The sequence below is a fragment of the Sciurus carolinensis genome, chromosome 12 (assembly GCF_902686445.1).
Source record: "Sciurus carolinensis chromosome 12, mSciCar1.2, whole genome shotgun sequence".
Lineage (NCBI taxonomy): Eukaryota > Metazoa > Chordata > Mammalia > Rodentia > Sciuridae > Sciurus > Sciurus carolinensis.
This window is the reverse complement of record NC_062224.1, coordinates 80,929,100-80,949,462: the sequence shown is the minus strand read 5'-3', so window position 1 is coordinate 80,949,462 and position 20,363 is coordinate 80,929,100. Positions and strand designations below refer to the sequence as shown.

At 38.2% G+C, this 20,363-nt stretch overlaps 1 protein-coding gene and 1 non-coding gene across 2 annotated transcripts in view; both read left to right on the top strand.

The window, feature by feature from the left end:
* Nucleotides 1–20,363, top strand: part of LOC124961409 (zona pellucida sperm-binding protein 3 receptor-like) — a 53,226-nt gene that overhangs the window by 8,677 nt on the left and 24,186 nt on the right. The window contains exons 4-8 of the mRNA XM_047519969.1: nucleotides 233–318; nucleotides 497–691; nucleotides 3,273–3,455; nucleotides 4,783–4,974; nucleotides 13,755–13,955. Coding sequence (XP_047375925.1) covers nucleotides 233–318; nucleotides 497–691; nucleotides 3,273–3,455; nucleotides 4,783–4,974; nucleotides 13,755–13,955 — 857 coding nt within the window. The remainder of the gene's footprint in view (nucleotides 1–232; nucleotides 319–496; nucleotides 692–3,272; nucleotides 3,456–4,782; nucleotides 4,975–13,754; nucleotides 13,956–20,363) is intronic.
* On the top strand, nucleotides 20,156–20,228 carry Trnat-ugu (transfer RNA threonine (anticodon UGU)). The gene has a single exon. It is a non-coding gene; the product is annotated as a tRNA-Thr (tRNA).

Here is a 20,363-nt window from a genome sequence, read left to right as displayed (position 1 = left end):
CATGCATGAGAAAAGCTTAGTAACGGTATTTAATTGAATAAGAAACATTTTTAAATGAGTAAATGTGCTCTCTACCTGATATGATGAAAGTGAACTGCAAGTTGGTCCAAATTAGTAATCAAGAAGACATCGTTTTTTTCAGGGGGTAAAAATCCCACTGGTCTGAAACTCATTGGCAGTTACTGTTGGCAGTAAGATAAATTCCACTGGAATCTTTGCCCTGTCCTTTCAGATATATCCTCATTGGTTCAACAAGTAGTCAGTGTGAGGTTCAAGGTAGTGAAGTTGAGTGGAGCGACTCTCTCCCAGAATGTGTAAGTAAGTAAAGATTTTTAAGTAGAGATTTCTTTCCAATACAGTACAAACCTGAACCATGTTGGGTCTATCACTCCATGAGCCTCCACTGCCCCTGGGACCCTCCCTTTTAATTTTCAGGAATTTTAGATTTGTAATGATACTCTTCTGATATTTCTTTCTCTCCACTCACTCTTCTCAGTTGTCAAGTGTGAGTCCCCTCCAGAAATCAGGAATGGGAAGCACGGCGGCGGAGACGAAGACCTCTACACTTACGGTTCCTCTGTCACCTATAGCTGCGACCCCAACTTCTCGCTCATAGGCAATGCTACCCTTTACTGCATGGTGGAGAATAAAACATTAGGTGTCTGGAGACCAAACCCTCCTATATGCAAAAGTAAGACACAATAATGAATTTGAATTCTTTGTTCTCTAGTTTAAAAGAAAATGTATTTACGGGGGGGCGGGGCACGGATAGAATGTCATATAGACAAAGCCAAATGCTTCAGTGATGAAACGACTTGTGTCCAACCTTCTTACATGCCATGTTAGTCAGGTTTGCATAGGCTGTGATAATAAACCATAGCAAAATCCCCTATGCTTTTTATAGTAAAAGTTTTTCAAACTCTTTCTTCTTGCACTGCTAGTCTGGGAAATTTTTCTGTGCCTCGTGCCAAGAGGCACAAAATTCTGTTTATCCTGGAACATTTCCTGGAAATGTTGTGGGAATCACACAAGAAGTGGCAAACAGCACCCAAAGTATGGGAGAAACCAGGCTTTATTTTACACCTGCGGGCCCAGAGGAGATTAGTACTCCAAAATTCTGAGCATCCCTAACCAATTTTTTCATAACTTTTATAGGCTATCTAGCATCATAGACTTTCTAGTCCAAAACAGTTCATAATTGGACACAAGGTTTCAAAAAACAATATATGATTGTGTTCAAGGGTCTTCGAGTGGGAAGTGTATTTACAAAAGCAGACTGAGATAAGGGAAGCTGGCTTCCAAGCTCTTCTGTATCTCTAGCCTTGAGCCCTGAGCACTTCGAAGGGAGTTAGGCCCCAGGTTAGGACCTAACTTAGGTCCCTGGTTAGGTCCCAAGGAAAGTCCTTTACGTTCCAAAAGGAAGAAGTAAATGGTGCTAGTGAGTTTTCCTGAAACCCAGCTGGCAGCATGGGGGTGGGGTGAAGGAGGGGCACTCTCACTCTCCTGGGCCCCCATTCTTACAGACAGCATCCTCAGTTTACTTTATATCCAGGTCTAGGTCAGTTACTCACTACAGAAATACAGGGTGTCACTAGTAATACCAACCACACATGCTTATGAAGCTAACAGAAGCGTTTCTACTTCAGCAGGTTAATAGTAAAGGATAGTCAAAGAATATACCTGTCCCCAAACTCTCAAGGGAAGCCAAAAGTGCTATCCAGTCAGTGTCGGTCATAACTCAGCTTGCTGCTTTAACCATCTTTCTTTCTGACAAAGTGCTTTAAAAACTCTGTATCATTTACTGCTGGCTCAGTTCAGGGTTCCACCACCATTAGGACGAGAGAGCATGCTCATGAAAAGAGTACAGAATGCCTGGGGTCAGGCCAGGCCTGCAGGAAGTGGTCAGGCAGGAGCTGAAGCTGGAGAGGTTGGCAAAGGTCCTCACTGCATCAAGAGCCCATATGCCATGCTCAGGAGTTCAGAGTGAGCGAAGGGCAGGCACTGAATAGATGGTAATTTAAGTGGGACGAACACAAAGGAAAGGCACTTGCTGCCACCATTCAGCCAAGAAGTGAAGGGGCTCCAACTGTAGCTAGGGCAGGGCACCAGGAAAGAAAAAAAAAAAAAAAAATTCATGGGGCAGGATTGCCAGGACTTGATGCCTGTTTGGCTGGGGACTGGAACATGAGTGACATTTGTTCTCTGTTTGGGGGGTAGCTCTCAGGTGTCTTAGCTGTCTCTTCAGGACCACCATGTCATCATGACAGGCCACTTGCTCACAATCAAAATCAACCTAGAATTTAAAAATGTTTTTCTTTTAAAATATACATGACAGCAGAGTGTATCTTGGCATATCATGCAGACGTGGAGTATAACTTGGACGAATTAGGATCCTATTCTTGTGGTTGTACATGATGTGTAGTTGCCCTCATCTTGTATTCAAATCCAAAGATTAGGAAATTTACATCTGATTAATTCTACTGTCCTTCCTATTGCCCTTCCCTCCCTTCCCTTCATTCCACTTTGTGTAATCCAATGGACTTCTATTCTTCTCCTCCACACCCTCCCTTATTGCGGATTAGTATCCACATATTGGAGAAAACATCCAGCCTTAGGTTTTTTTGGGACTGGTTTATTTCACTTAGCATGATATTCTCCATCCAGTTCCATCCATTTGCCAGCAAATGCTATAATTTCATTCTTCTTTGAGGCTGAGTCATATTCCCTTGTGTATATATACCACATTTTCTTTATCCATTTATCTGTTGAAGGGCATCTAGGTTGGTTCCGTTGTGGTTGCTATTGTGAATTGATCTGCTACAAACATTGATGTGGCTGCGTCACTGTAGTATGGCTGATTTTAAGTCCTTTGGGTATAGACTGAGAAGCGGAAAAACTGGGTCAAATGGTGGCTTCATTCCAAGTTTTCTAAGGAATCTCCATACTGCTTTCCATAGTGATCAACCTGGAAATTAGGTCATGAAAATGGAATGATCTGGGAACTTTGAGATTTGAGTTCCAAGGTTTAAATATTGCTAGTTTTTATCAATGAGAAAGTTGGAGCCCTTTATCAATGACTGACATGATGGTTCCTCAGTTGCCTGAGGTTCCTTGAGGGACTGAAGGAACATATAAAACTTTAAAATACTTTATTTGTACCTACTTGATATAAACTTGTATAAGACCTTCCTTGGAGATACACCCAAACTTACCATCACATCTTTCTCTCTCTCTTTTTTATTACTCAGATATCTTTTTCTATGCTCCTGTGGAAATATTCTGTCATCAGCCACAGATTCCACAGGGAATCTTTATCTCTGGATTCAAACCCTTCTATACTCACAAAGACTCTATTGTGATAAGTTGCAAGAAAGGTTATATCCTCAGAGGAAGCAACTTAATCCACTGCGAAGCTCATAATGAGTGGTACCCTTCTATTCCCACCTGCGAACCAAGTGAGTATGGTTTAGGAGGGATTGTAGTATTTGTCATGTGACGTTATCAGAAGCACAAGTGTGGGGTGTCCTTATGGGTGTAAGGCCACTTCAATCCCAATAATCATATAAGTTAAATATACTTTCCCCCAGTTTTCTTGTTAGAAGGAAGATTATCTTGTTAGTAATCTCTTGGTATTATTTGTAAGATTTAATATACATCATATTGTTGCCACACCAATGACTTTTCATATTGTAGACTATATATTTATTGCAAACATTTTCCAGGAGGTGACAGAAAAATTTCTCAATCCCCTTAAATGAACTAACTATGACTATTTCTTGAAAGATGAAAGTAAAATTCTGCCTAGACATTTCTTTTCCTAATGTCACAGAGGTGCTATATGGGTTAGCATTCATTCACCTTGAGATCTGGACACTGTGAATATACACAGATCACTGGTAACATTAGTGACGCTCATTACTAACACTTATTTAGCTCATCCTACGTGTACACACGGTTCTCAGTGCTTCACTACGATAGATCCACTCAATATTCACAGCAGTCCCAAGAGGGGGGTTACTGTTTTTATCCCAATTTACAGAGGAGAAAATGGAGAGAGACACTAAGGAACTGGCCCAAGTTCACATAATCAGTGGTGGAAATCTCTGCTGTAGAGGCTTATCTATTCCCTTCTGCCATTGCTGAGAAGCTAGTTGTCATCCAAAATGACACCTAGCAATGAAATTCAATAAATATGTAAATTGACAGACACCCATCCCCTCCCTCTTCGGTCCACAATAACCACTGGCACAAGGTCAAGTAGAAAAAGTGCAAGGTTGTAGGCTCAGGTGCACATGTTATGTGGCTCGATTTGAGGTCGGTTCTGAAATTCCAGGTGACAGTCAAACTGTCAAGGGGAATGCCTCTTATTTTCATTCCCCATTAGGCAAAGATACCACTGAAAGTTAGACTTTCCTTAGAGCAAAGGTCTGCTGTACATTCTGAGTGATCCTAATGCTTCTCCTGAATGTGAGCCATTTTGAAGAACAGTGAATTGGAAGAAGAAATAAGGTCCCATAGAGTTGGACCAACACCTAGCACTGTCTCCCTTCTGCACAGTGGCAGGAAGTGTTAATCCCTCAGGAATAGCCATGCCAGGGTTACATGTATTTAATACTTGACATTAATCTATTGGGTAGTAATGCTGCAGAGTCTCTTTCTGGTATTCCCATTTAGTTTTACCATCTGGCTTTTTACTTAATAAATATGTGATACTCTTTTTTGTGTGTGACAGGAAATCCCTATAACAGTTTTCTTTCACATTTGTGCTTCCTTTATGATCAGATGGTTGTTCAGAGTTGCCAGAAATTCCCGGTGCTTTCTGGGAGAAAAATGCCTATGCCCAGAAAAATCAGGAATTATTTGAAATTGGGACAAAGTTGAAATATCAGTGCAAGCCTGGTTATCACCCAACAGATGAGCTGACTGTGACTTGTCAGCAAAATTTGGTATGGACATCTTCCAAAGGATGTGAGAGTAAGTGAACTTGATCGTTTTTTTTTTTCCTGATGTATATGTTTGTGTGTTTTCTATTAAAAATGTTGAGCATGATCCTTGAAATTTTCCAGGTTTGGCTTCATTGCACAGCACATATTCAATTACTGTAAATGTTTTGTGTACCTTTTAAAATATATGTATTTTTAGTTGTTGGTTTCATGATTTCATGTAGGTCTGTTATTTCTAAAACTTTTTTGTGTCAGTGTTCATATTTATATCTATTTATTGAATTCTTGTCTGTTTACCTGTCACTGAAGATATATTTAATTATAGATTTGTCTTTTAACTTTTTAGTTTTTTTTAAAAAAAAAAAATCTTATCTCCTTTCTATTTTGAGTTGACATTATTAGGTGCATACATATTTAGAATGATTTGTTTCCCTGATGAATTTAACTTTTTATTAATATGTAATACCCTCTTTTTGGTGGAGGGTACTGGGGATTGAACTCAGAGTCACTCAGCCACTGAGCCACACCCCAGCCCTATTTTTTTTTTTTTTTTAATTTAGAGACAGGGTCTCACTGAGTGGCCTAGCACCTCGCTTTTGCTGAGGTTGGCTTTGAACTTGAGATCCTCCTGCCTCCTGCCTCAGCCTCTGGAGCCACTTGGATTATAGGTGTGCACCCTGGTGCCTGGTTATAATACCCTCTTTATGCCATAGTTCTCTAATCTTTAAATTTTACTTTTATATTTAATCTACCTCTAGCAGTTTTATTTCAGTTTGTATTTGTATGGCTTATCTCAACTTTCTCTTTTAGTTTTAAGCTTTCTATAATTTTATATTTTATGTGTATCTTAGAAGCAGGATATAACTGGATATTTTTATATTACAGGACAATTTTCATGATTTCATCAGAGTACTTTTTTCTTTTTGTGGTCTTTACACTAAAAATTATGATATGTATTTTTCCTTTTTACTCTAACATACTTCTTTTTTTGCTTTTTAAAGTTTACTCTAATTACTACCTTTGCCCTTCCCAGGCAATGCAAAATTTTAGAAACTTTAAAATTGATTTATTTCCACCTGGTTTATATCTTTTTTTGTGTGTGTGTGTGTGTGTGTGTGTGTGTGTGTGTATTTCAATTGTACGTAGGTCTTATTCTCCATATTACTATTACATTATTATCATAAGGTTATTGATATTGTCTTAATAAATCAAATTAGTAAATGTGTCCATATAATTGCCATTTTTATTGCCTTTGATTCTTCAATATTACATCTGCTGCTCTTTCCTTTGCCTGTTGAATATTATTATGTCCTTCAGTGGGGCTCTGCTGATACTGGAGGGTCTCTTTTTGTCTGCTCATGCCTTTATTTTGCCTTAATATTTGGAGATATATTTGATGGATATGCAAGTCTAGATTATTGGCAGTTGTTTTCTTTGGCCACGTGTAAGATTTCCATTCCACTGTGTTCTGCCTTCAACCGTTTGTTGAGAATTCTGCTTACATTCTTGATCATTTGCAGTTATCTGCTTTTTTTTCTGACAACATTTGAGATGTTTTCCTTGTCTTTGCTTCTCAGCAGCTTTCTCAGATATGCATGTTAGTTTCTTCATGTTTATGTCCTTGAGATTTAGAATGTTTCTAGAAACTGAGGCTTAATCTCTTTTATTGATCTTTGATAATTTTCAACTTCAAATACTTCGTATTTCTAATAAATCCTCTCTTCAGATACTATTCTGGGTCTGTATGTCCTGCTGGATCTTCGGTTGCATTGATGCTATACTTTACTAGGTCTTCTATATTCCTCTGCTCTTTTCTGTGTCTTTGGGCTTTGTGTTTCCCAGTGACTTATTATGAATATAATAATATTCAGTAATTATTTCTTCATTTCTGTATGTGATATTGTTAATTGAATTTTTAATTCTATTATTCACTTTCAAGATATCCACTTATATTTTTTATTTTCTTGTACTTAATAAGGCAAATAGATGTAAATTGATGTTTAGGATTTCATTGTTTGAATCCTTTTGGGTCTCTTATTGTCTCTTGCTTTTCTTGGCTTTTCATAGCCTTGTTTTGTCTCTTGTTGAAGGTTTGATTGTTGCATGTGGTCAGGGCCACCAGGGGATGTGGATGTGAATCCAATCAGGCATTGTAATGACACAAAACTGGGCTTGTTGTTATCTACTTCTGGTTTATTATTTATTTCACAGGCTACCTCTGAAAATGTTCCAAGAAATTCACCCCTCACCACTAACTACATCCTCCAATTTGTGACCAACTTCTTAGCCACTCAGCTGTTTTTTGAGGGAGGAATTAATATATAGCCTTCTTATAGAAAGAAGCTGTATGCTACAGACACATTTCCATGGATTTCTTTCTTTCTCATTAAAAGGACAGCTAAGACAAATATGGTTGTCTTGGCTCCTTAATTCTCCACAAATTACCATCACCCCCATTGTTTACCTACTTCCTGTTGAAGAAAGGTGAGTATGAACTGCATTGCCCATAACTTTAAAATCAATTCCTCATTTTAAAGACTTCTAATGAAGAAACAGAGTCAGAGGCAAGTTAAGTGATAGCACCTTAACTGAACACTGACAGGATTTGGAGAAGATGCTTGGTATAACTTTTCCTTCCATTTTTTGTTGCACAAAAAATAAAATATTTATGGTTGATGTTTTAATATATAAACACATTGTGTAATATTTAAATCAGGTAAGCATAAATATCTCCTCATTTTTCATTTCTTTGTGGTAAACACATTCAAAATCCTATGTTTAAGCTTTTAAAAAAATATACAGTATATTATTGTTATCTGTAGTCACTCTTCTCTACAATAGCATACTAGAACTTATTTCCCTTATAAACCTCAATTTGGTGCTTTTTGATTCACTTTTCCCCATCTCTCCCACCTCCCCATACTCTCTGCTTCAGGTAACTACTATTCTACTCTTAGTTCCTATGAGATCAACTTTTTACATTCCATTTATGAGTAAAATCATGCAATATTTGTCTTCCAGTGCCTGGCTTCTCCAAAACACTTAATGACCTAATTTTCCTGTGACCTTATTCTTCATTAGTAGTCCTCAAAATGAGGTATTGAATTTGCAGTGTTAGGCTCTTCAGTTCACACTTAAAATAATGATCTTCACTTCCATCCACTTGCTGCAAATGACAGAACTTCACCCCATTTTATAGCTGAAAAGTATTCCATGCATATATTGACCACATTTTTTTTACCCATTCATCAGTTGATAAGACACTAAGTTGTTTCCATTTATTGTGAACAGGACATCAATAAGGTATAGATGTCTCTTTGACATACTCTTTTAATTTCCTGTAGATATACAATCAGCAGTAACATTGCTAGATCATTCGGCAATTCTATTTCCAGATTTTTTGAAGAACCACTGTACTGCTTTTCAAAATGACTGTACTTAAAATATTTATACCAATAGTGTCTGTTTTTATCAGTGTTTTTGCCACTGTGACCAAATGGCCTGGCAAGAACAATTTTAGAGAAGGAAAAGTTTATTTTGGAGCTCATAGTTTCAGCGATCTCAATTCATAGATTACTGACTTCAGAGCTCTGGGTCCAAGACAAAGCAGAACATCATGGTGGGAGTATGGCAGAGGAAAGCAGCTCTGGACATGGCAATCAGAAAACAGAGAGAAGGCTCCACTCACCTGGGACAAAATATATGCCCTTCTTTTTATGCCTCTATTTCTCTTCTTTGGAATGGGAACATTTACTGTGTGCCACTGTATATTGGATATATATAACTTGATTTTGATTTTTATAGGGGTCACAGCTAAGAGTTTGCTTTGGTTCTCAAAGAAGATTTTGGACTTGGATGAACTGTTAAGACTATGGGATTCTTGAAGATGAATGAAATACATTTTGCCCTTTGAGATGGACATGAGCTTTGGGGGCTGGGGTGGAATGTTATGGTTTGGATATATGAGGTTTCCAGCTCCTGTTAATGCAGGGATGTTCAGAGTTAAAAGATTTGATTATGAGAGCTGGAACCTAAGGAATCCATGCTAGTTTGAATGGACTGTCTGGGTGGTAACTACAGGCAGGTAGGGTGTGGCTGGAGGAGGTGTGTCATTGGGGTTGTGCCCTGGAAGGGTGCATTTCCCTGTGACTCCTTCCTTCCTTTCCCCCTTATTTTTGCTTCCTGATCCCACCATGAACTGAGCAGCTTCCCTCCACTGGGCCCTTCCCCTGTGCTGTCTCGCCTTGGGTCCAGAGTAATGGAGTCCATTGTCTATGGACAGAGACCTCTGGAACTGTGAACCCTAAATAAACTTTTTTTCTTTGAGTAGTTGTTCTTGGGTATTTTAGTTAAAGTGACACTAAACTAAAACTAAAACCAAAATAGTCTTTACAGGTGACATAAGTTTTTTGTAAGCAGGATCCACTTGGGTCTTATTTATTTGCTTGTTTTTTAATCAAGTCAGTCAGACTGTGTCTTCCTTTGAACAATTTAATCTGTTTACATTAAAGATAGTTATTGATAGGTAAGGTCTTACTATTGTAATTTTGGTATTTGTTTTGTAATTTTTGTGTGTTTTTTTTTTCTCCCTTTCTTGATTCCTTGACTATTTTATCAAATTTTTTGAACTAATAATAACTTGACATTGTAAAGATAAGAAAAGAAACAAAGGAAATAATAATAAATTCTAAAGTACACTCCTTTCCTCTCTATATTTTGAATTTTTCATGTTCTATATTATATCTTTTTATGTTGCCTATCTATAAACATACTAATGTTAATGTAGTTATATTCATTTTAAATTATTTATTATTTTAGTTTTCACAATAAGGACATAAGTGGTTCATATATCATGTTTACAATATTAGAGCATTCTAAATGTGTCTGTACAGTTACTGTAACTAGTGAGTTTTATAACTTCCAATGTTTTATTCTTGCTCATTAGTATCTCTTTCAGTTTGAAGAACTTTCTTTAGCATTTTTTGTAAGATAGATTTGCTGAGACATTTGTAAGGTAAATTCTCTCAGCTTATGTTTACATAGGAATGTTTTATCTCTCCTTCATTTCTGAAGGATAGCTTTGGTGAGTACAGAATTCTTCACTGGCAGTAATTTTAGTTCAGAATATGTCTTCCCACTCCCTCCTGGTCTGTAAGCTTTCTTCTGAAAAATCTGTTGTCAAGTGAATAGAAACCCCCTTAAGTGTTACTTGCTTATTTCATTTTGCTTTATTTAGAATTCTCTCTTTATGTCTAATATTTGACAGTTTTATCATACTATACCTTGGGGTAGACTTGGTTGACTTGAATCTGATTGCCCTTTAACATTATTTGCCTAGATATTTTCAGCCTTCTCTACATTTTGGGTGTTTTCTGTTGTTATCTCTTTGAATAAACTTTATACATTTTGGACATTCTTAAGTTCCTCTTTAAACTCCAACGACCCACATGTTTACTTTTTCAGTGCAGTCCTTCAAATAGTTCTTCAAAGTTTTCTTCATACCTCTTCTTTTTCTTTTCTTTTTCTGACTGTATTTTCAAATACCCTGCATTTGAGCTTACTGACTTTCTTCTGTTGATGATTTTGTCATTGATGCCTTCTAAAATGTTTTTCATTTCACTTAACTGTACTTTTCAGCATCAGGGTTTCTGTTTGATTTTTTAAAATTATTTTAATCTCTTTGTTAGGTTCATGTGGTAAATTACTGAGTTGTTTCTCTGTGTTTTCTTGAAGCTCATTGAATTTCCTTTAAACAACTCTTGAATTCTGAGAGATTTCACATTTTATCACTTGGTCAATTTCTGATACCTTATTTTGTCCATTGGGTGAGATCATGGTTCCATGAAAGTTCTTGGTGTGTTTGTGTATGATAATGTCTGTTCATCCTAAGATTATATATTTATTCCTGTCGTTGTGTGAGAAACATGCTCACTTGTCCAAGCTTGAAGAATTGACTAGGAGACACAAGGAATGGCAAAAAAGCAAGGTTTTACTTTAATGATTGTCTTGCAAAGATTAGGTGCCTAGTGGTCAGGGACCCCCAGATTGGTTATAACCAGTGTTTTATCCCCTGAAGTGCAAAATCTCTCCCCTGGTTCCTCACTGCCTGAGTACTATGGAGGTGCACAGTCTTCCCGAACATCACCTAGGTTTTACTGTCTCCCATTGGTTATTTAAAGAAATCTACCCTTAATTGTTCCTTCCTCTCTTTGTTTTCTTGTGGTGGGTAAGTCCCCTTGGATTGAGTGCCTTTTGGCAAGTACACAGTTTATCTGTTGGTCAGTTGGGGGGACTGTGAATTTTTATGCTCAGGTGTTACCTGTTGTCACTTTCCATTCTGTTCTCCCCTTCAGCTGCCTTTCTTATACCCCAAGTCATTTTACATTTTAAGCTAAATACTGTATTTTGAAAAAGGACCACTGGAATTTTCTGTTTCTCACAATTGTAGTCTGGATGTGCTTATGCCCATTCTTCCAGAAATTCTAAGCAGGTTCTCTGAATCTGTGTTCACTGATGCTATTGGCATCCTAAGTCCAGGTTTACTGTGAGTCTGGAGATGCTGTTTCAGCAATCGCGGGTGCCCTAAGTCCAAATTTGTCACAAATTTACTGTCAGTGTTCAGGATGGATAGGGGGAGTATTTAACATTAGTCCATCCCTAACAACATGGGTCATCCAGACTTGTCTGGGGCCAGGACAGGAACATCATCCTTACCCACAGTCACTGGCATGCAACCGTGTGCTAGAGGATTCTTTCTGAGGTGGGCAGTCTGTGGTCATCATGGTCAATGCACTACTGGATCATGCCTGGAGTCTACAGCCTGCCAAGACTAGCAGAGCACAGGGGCAGGAACAAGGATCTCCCTTTTCTATAGTCTTCCTTCTGCTGTTGTCTATTTGTGGCCTGAGAACACTGTAACCTGCCAGAGGTACATACTGTAACACAAGCTCATTCCACCGCAGCCATGGCTCTCCACCTGGAAGTAGGGCTATGGTGAGTCTGTCTGTGGGTACAGGCCTGGGGCAGGGTTCTTGGATTCTCCCCAGTGTTGGTTTCACCATAGCAGACCCAGCACTGAGTTTCAAAGCAAAGACCTGAGCTTACTTCCTTGTTCTACCCTCAGCCAAGGCAGTCTTCCTCCATATGTATTGCCCCAATTTCGGGGAGGGAAGATAGAGGCAATTCTTTGGCCACTAAGGCTGATGCTAAGCTGAGTCACACAGAAAGCTCACAGCTGCAAGGACCCTGGGGGACTGCTCTAGGTCCACACTTCAGCAGCAGTGGGGAAGGCCAGAACACAGGTTTGTTCTTTGAGATCTTTGGTTTCTGAGTGTCTTCAGAGGTTCTGTCAATAGCCACTGGCCTGGGAGCAGGGGCCATGGGCACTGCTTAGTACTGAGTTCTGCAGCAGAAGTCCTGGTATTGGATTCCAAGTCGAAGGTCTCCATTTAGTTTCCTCTTTCCCCCAAGCAAGACATATACACATTCTCTCATCTCTGTCTGTCTGTCTGTCTCTCTCTCTCTCTCTCTCTCCATTGCACTCCTTGGAGTTGGAGGAAGAGTAATGTATACAACTCCTTCTTTCCTGCCTTATTCAATGCATATTTTCTTGTTATCCTGCTAAAACCAGGTACTATGATCTCTTAACTGGTTTCCTTAGTTTTTGTGAAAATGATAACAGTCCTGGGGATCAGGAAGGGATCCTTGTTCGCCCTGTGTTGAAGATTAAACACTAGAGAAACTTGGCGGGCAAGCGCAGAAAACAAGTTATATTTAAGAAAGTGACAGGGGCAGTAGACTTCTCCAAAGAAAAGGGGGCCCAGAGCTGGGTGTCCCTAGGAGTGGGTGTGTCTTGCTCTTTTATAGACCCCAGGAAATACATCTCCCCTTCTTTTTCTTCTCTGTGTATGTGCCTAAGGGTAAGGAGGAACAGGAGCATAGGGGTTAACCATGGGAGGTGAGTGTTAGAAACCCACTGTCTTCTTTGTTTGATAACCAGTCACCATCCTTGCTCATTTGTTATCTACACTGACTGACTGACCTTCCTTGTCTACTTCAGTTTGTTGAGGAACGTGACATATCCTGTACCCTCAGGCCAGGTGGGGCAGCAGGCAGATTGCTTTTTGGCAAAGAAGGCATGTGGGAAGTCAGTAGAGAGGGCTCATTTTATGGAATTATTCTCTTAACCTAGTGTCCCACTGTCCTTTCTATCTGTCCCCTTACAAAGGTACTTCTGTGTATGAATAGTTGCTCAAGTACATGGTTATAGGGAGATGATCAAAGAATGGTCTTACTCTGCCTTCTTGTTCTATTCCTTTCTCTTCATTTTTTTTCTTTTAATTTGTGGTAAAAAAAAAAAAAAAAAACAAGTCAAATGACAGCCTGCTGGGTTGGTGCTGAGCTTGCTGTTCAGCTGGACCAACTGGACCTGGGGTCCCTCAGGCCAATCCCACATTCGCCCTTCATGAGATCCAGGATGGAGCTGAGCTTGTCTGGTGTGTGCAGCACATTTGGCATGCAGACAATGAAAGACTTTCAGTGTTAAATAGTTTATTTGTTAACTCAGGTACTATGTTGTACATTAGATTTCTAGAATTGATTCATCTTACACAATTTAAATTTTATTCCTGTTGAGAATCTTTCTACTCTCAAAGGTTTCTCCTTCCCTCAACTCCCCAAACCACAATTCAGCCTTCTGCTTTTATGAGTTTGATTATTAGAATCTTTTATAAGGTAGAGTCAGAGTTTTAGCCAAAGGTATGTTTCTCTTACGATTTCATTAAACATGAACATCGTTTTTTTATCCATCAGGAATGTGTTGCCCAACACCAAATCTGGAGAGAATCAAAATCGTACGTGAAAAGAGGGATTTCACTAGTGTGTGCGCCTATGCCTCTGGAGACTTTATTTTCTATATGTGTGAAGAAGGTTTTTACCCTGCCTCTGCTGATGGAAAGAGTTCATGCCAAGAAGATGGCACTTGGAAGCCTCAAATGCCAGAATGTAAGCCAGGTAAGAATTTTGAGGGAACCTATTATTTCCCAGATCCTTCAAATGATCCTGTATTGTCCTGCAGAAGAGTAAACTTCTTAAAACCAGGTAAATAAGAGATTGTTTTCTATAAAGTATTGTGCAAAGAGTGTCACCAATACACAGCACTAGCACTGTGCAAGGCAGCTAGAGAGTAAGGTGTAATAGTGGGGTAATTTATAGACATTTCTTCTCAGAAAAAAAAACAGTAAAGTTGATGAAGTCTTTCAAAGTCTCATTTCAAACTTCCACTGCATTTCTTGTTAACAAGCACTGTGGTTAATGTTTTAGTAAAGAGCAACACCATTGCACAAACATTTGTATTTATAAGTCAAGGGAGAAAAAATTATTTAATAAATTATTTAACCATGGACACTCTCAGGTTGAGAAAGTGACTGTGTTAGGAAGGGGAAGCCTTTGGAACCTCGTGACTGACGTTGACCTTTTCCTTCCTTGCTCTGACTCAGACCTGCTGAACCACCTCTGTTAACATGCCAGACTTAGAAGAAATAAGCATCTAGGGCAATAAATATCTGTCTCCGATCAGTGTAAGATACTGAAAATACCCTCATCTTGGAGGTATCTTCATTATGAATGATTCTTCACATCAACATGATAGCTTGTTGAATACCATAGTATGAGTTATTAGAAAAACAAAACTTGAGAACAAGTAACTTGGGGGCCAGTAGTTAATTTTGGAGGTCATACAGGGGAGTAAAAGTGGAAGATGAGGGAGAGGAAGAAGGGAAAGGAAAGGTGACTATAATAAATATTCAGGAGCTCAATTTTAGGGGGGCTACTAAGAAGTATAAGGAATGGCTTTCAAAATCAAATGTCTGTAGCAGTTCAGTTCTAACTCTGCTTCTTTAAGCTTCAGAGAAAGATGTGATAAAGTAAAACTAAGAGATTGACAGTGAATGCTTCTGTAGAACACCTTCAACATGAACCTGAACTTGTGTAGAACTGTATACACCATCTGAGACTGTAATGCAAGGTGGTCCAAAGGGCTGTGAGTTGGGAATGAAAGCATCTACTGTGTGGTATCCTTTTCCCTAATCAGAACTGTTCATGACCCCTTATGAATTGTACTACTAGAGACTCTTTAGAGTGGTGGCTGGCCCCAGTCTCTTAAAGATCACTGTGAAGGAGGATGAGTGGACTAAGTTGCCTCTGATCTTGAGGCTATTACTGATACTCATAATCTCCCGTCAATATTACCCATGCTACATTTTCACTTGGTACTTGAGTGGGTTCAGTTTTCTCTTTAGATGTGGTAATCCTTGGCTTTTATCCCTCATGAATGGGATTTCTTGGTGTATAATTGCCCACTCACTGTTAATCCCGGCTATGGAAGCATCAAGAGATGCCATCGTGAATATCCTGGATTCTATACATATTCTTCCAGGCATCCTTACATACCAGATGTCATAGCTCTTTGTGGTGAGCATGGTTTGTAGCCCTTTTGGTTTAGCAAGTTTCCCCCACATGAGCTGTTCCAACAGCATAAGGAGACCAGTGCAATCAGGTGAAAACCATAGTTTCAGAATCAGTGGAACTTCAGTGTCCACTGCTCAATCGTGTTGCCCTGAACATGGGCTATAAGGACCTCTAATACGCTCGAGTTGAAGTCACAAGGCAGAAATGCATTATGCAAGTGGGCCAGTGGGATTAATTATAATGAGCATCAGTGATATTTCTGCTCTTTAGTTTCTGGACCCATGTATTCTACCTGTTGAATACACAACTATACACAGACACTGACCAGTGATTCAATGTACATATTGTATCCTGGGAGACAGTGTCTTTGTCCTGAAGGGATGTCATTCTTGACTGATGGTTTTGCTGGATTTTAATACTCCAATGATCTGCCATATTGTCTCTTTTCAGGTAACACTTTAAATGGTAGGTACAATAGACCTTATGACCACGTTCTCATTGCACATGTTCTCTATTAACAACCTTTGGAACCTTAAGCTTTGCTAGTTCTGTTATCTCATATGAAATGTTTCCACACTTCTCATCTATCAATCTTTCTATTCAACTTTCCAAATTCCTTTTTTCCTTCTTACAAATTGTTTCTGTAGTACTCTAGCCAGTAGTTTATCTCTCTTCTTCTGTAAGATTTATTCTCTGCACTTATCTTGACACTTTATTGTACACTGGTTGATATTACAGTTCAATCATTGGCCAAAGTTTATTTTTCACCAAAACTTAGTGCAGTGCACAACATAAATATGTATGCAATTTTTAACATGAAAATTGAATTAAAATTCTCATCTAATGGGGTATTTGAAAGAAATTTTACAAAGCATCAGATGTAATATCTAGGTTTTCATATAGGTGAAAATGTCCTCTATTCTATCAATGGTCAGAGCAAGAAAATGGTTGTTAGGGATATAAAATGTTATAAGACATGGTCTCTGATATCAAAGGGGAGAGAATAATGTACTATTTAGTATATGGGAGCTGCTCAACAATTGCTACAAAGAGTAGAGTGTAATGACAGCACACAGAAATCTAATCTCACCCTTGAATCTTAATGGGTGTGTCACCTGGTGCAATGTGCTCCACTTCCTTCAGCCTCTTCCCATTATCTATAAAATAGAGATGAAAATATCTATCTCTGTGGTTGTTGCAAGATTTAAATGGGTCCCTGCAGGCATTGTGTATGTGTAATATTTGAGACATGATGAGAACTGAATAAATAATTCCAAGTAATCTATTGCTAACGAGTGTTATAAAAGAAAAGAACAGTCAATGGGTATGGGAATCCTAGGAAAAGGCTTCAGAGAGTGAGTGAGATTTGAGATAATGAATACAGAAGTAAGAGTATTCTAATAACTTAGGATCCCTGGAGGAAATAAAGAGAAATAAAAATGCATAAGACATGTTTGGGAAAAGATGAGCTAACTAGTTTGGTTAAATACAAATAGTGCTACATGAATTTGAAAAAAAATGTATGAAAAAGTTCAGTAGAGGCTTTTAAAAAATAAATATTCATGTTCATAATTTTTAAATTATTTCATTTTTAGAAAATACAACATTTCAAAATTCTGTTTAGTTTCAGTCTTTACAGAAACCATTCTTCAACATAGGACTTTCTCTGACATCCACAGTGCAATAGATTCATTGAAAATTTTCACATAGGTTTGTGGAACCTGTCCTTCCAGCAGAACTACCCCATCATTTCATGGTTTTTGGTTCAACCCGGCAACCATTGTCTAAATCTAATACACAGTATCATGTCCTTATGGTGCTGTGTTTTGGGGAAAGCTGGAGATAGACTGGTGATCCTGCATCTATTAGAAGCCTTTACACTTTCCACAGATGAACATTCCTGAACTTAGCCTGATGTCCATTAAGAATGATTCTAATTTAACAGGACTCTAGCTGAACTCAACCTTTCATAACCAAACTCTTGTGATCCATGTTTAAAAACATTTCCTATAAAATAGGAGAGTTCTTTCAACTCAAGTTGCTTTCCTTCCACAAAGCATTTCACATTGAAAGCAATGTGATTGTTTGAGTTTTGCCAAGTTCCCAAAGGGGTCAAAACTTGAATGGGAATATTAGAACTGATTAGAAATCACCACTTTTACACTGTTGGTGGGATTGTAAATTAGTATAACCACTGTAGAAATCAGTATCAAGGTTCCTCAAAAAACTAGTCATGGAATCATGATATGACCCAGCTATACCACTTCTCAGTATTTACCCTAAAGGATTAAAGTCAGCGTACTATACCAATACTTGAAAATCCATGTTTATAGCAACATGATTCACAATAGCCAAACTATAAAACCAGCCTTGGGTTTCCATCAGTGGATGAATGGATAAAGATAATATGGCATTTATACACAGTGGAGTTTTATTCAACCATAAAGAAGAAAGAAATCATGTCATTTGAAGGAAAATGAGCAGAACTTGAGAACATTATGTTAAACAAAATAAGCCAAACTCTGAAGTCAAGGGTCATGTTTTCTCTCATATGTGGAAGTTAGAGAGGAAAAAGGAAAAGAAAGTTGTGTGGGGGGAAGAATCTCATGAAAATTGAAAGGACATCACCAGAGTAGAATAAGGGGATTGAGGGGAGGGAGGAGGGGGGAAGGAAATATACTGGGGTATGTTATTGACCAAATTATACTGTTAAAACATGTACATGAGCAAATATGTACCAATGAATTCCACCATTATGTATAATTACAATGCTCCATAGCAATATGGATAAAAATCAAACCACCAGACTTGGGGGCATCTTATTGATATAAAACTATAAGCTCAAACTTTTCACCACTCTCACCAAGTTTGAAGTTCACCTTCCAGAATTGCTCACAGACAGTACAAGAAATGTCTTTCAATACCTGCTTCTTTAGTTTGAATGTATATTTCAAAAGTTCATATGTTGGAAATTTAATCTCTAGTATAACAGTAGTCCTCGGTGGGACATGGGGCCTTTAAGAGGTGATTGGGTTCTAGGGGTGAAACCCTTATGAGCAGATTTGTGCCATTATTTGGGCAGTGGTTTAGTTATCTGGCAAATGGGTTGTTATAGAAGTGAGTTCAATTAGTTCTGCTCTCTCTTACAGGCTTATTCACTCTTCCCTTTCATCTTCTGCCATGTTGAGACATGGCACAAAGGCACTTGCCAGGTGTAGGTGTCATGCTTTTGGACTTCCCAGCCTCCAGAACCATATAGTTAAATAACCATTTTTTTTTTTTTATAAATTACCCAGTATGTGCTATTCAGTTATAGCAATGGTTAATGAACTAAGATAGAAAATCAGTACTGAGAAGTGGGGTTGTGGCTATAACAAATACATAAAAATGTAAAAGTGGTTTTTGAACTGGATAAGGGGTAGAGTTTGGAATAGTTTTGAAGCAAATGCTGGTAAAAGCCTATATTATCTTGAACTGACGATTGAGGAGGATTATGGTGAGGGCCCAGAATAAGGAGACTAGGGAAAGTCAGGAACTTCTTAGAGATTACTTTAGTGGTTGTGATGAAAATGTTGTCAGAAATATGGACAACAAAAGTTATTCTTGTCTTGGAAACATAATCCCCAGTGCAATAAGGACTTCATGAGATAATTGGACTTGAGAACAGGGACCTCAGGGATGGATTAATGTCCTAGTCATGGGAGTAAACTAATCATTGTGAGAGAGGGTTTTTATAAAACTGGGTTCAGTGAGCTCTACCCTCTCTTGCCTCTTCACCTTCTATTATGTATGATGTATTATGAAGTTACTTACCAGATGCAGGGCCCATTCTCTTGGATGTCACAGACTTAAGAACCATGACATCTCATGCAAATCTTTTTGCTGGCCACCTTCACCTTCCCAATATAAAGGTAACTCCACTCATAGTCCACTGAAGGTAGGGTTACAAAATATTGAGAGCAATGTTTCCTGCTGATCAAAGACTGCCTAAATTTTGCCTTTTATTTATATATTTGGAATATTTAAATCATGAATGGTAACCTTTAAAAATCCATTGACAAAGACATTAAAAGTGAAAGTTACTTCCCACTCCAGAATCCTGTGGGGACACTTAACCCATTTCTAGGAGCAGCCACTACTATTAGGTTGTTTTGTATCTTTCCAGAATGTGTAGAGACAATGTGTTTTATCTGAGAATATCTTTGTGTTGCTAGTAAAGTTTTCATGAGAATGGAAAATTTCTTGAGTTTCTTTCCAACTATCCAAAAGAGAGGAATGTTAAGTGTGAATTCCCAAGTCATGAGGTACTGGATATCTCCACTAAAACCTCATGATGGCCACCATTTTTCCCATGATCTTCCCATTTCCATTTTTGATGACCTGATGATGCTCTTGTTTGATCACTGATGCAGAAACAAGATGAATCAAGAAAGAGTCTGTTTCTACATTGTGCATGGTACCTTCACCATTTTACTAACAAACACCACTGTCTCCACTGACCCCAGGAAGATTATGAACCTGAGACAATGAAAAGTACATATACAGATCAAAACTGTGGGGGCACCAGTTAGGAGCACAGACTCTAAAATCTATGTGACAATTTCATTGTTGGTAAAATAATAATAGTAGCTAATTCATATGGTAATGAGGATTAAATGAAATAAGGCAAATAAAAACAAAATAGATGCATATATTACGCAGTAAGTATTGACTATCAAAAATATTAAAATGAAAGGGTTTGGACTGGGGATATAGCTCAGTTGGTAGAGTGCTTGCCTTGTAAGCACAAGGCCCTGGGTTCAATCCCCAGCACCCCCCCCAAAAAAAGGAAAAAAAAAATGAAAGTGTTTAGAACAATTTGAAGAGCCTAAGTATAATTATGATCAATGTTTGTCATCATTTTTATTATCTTATGCTGTTTTTGATGCCTTTTTCTGAAAAAGATACAACAAT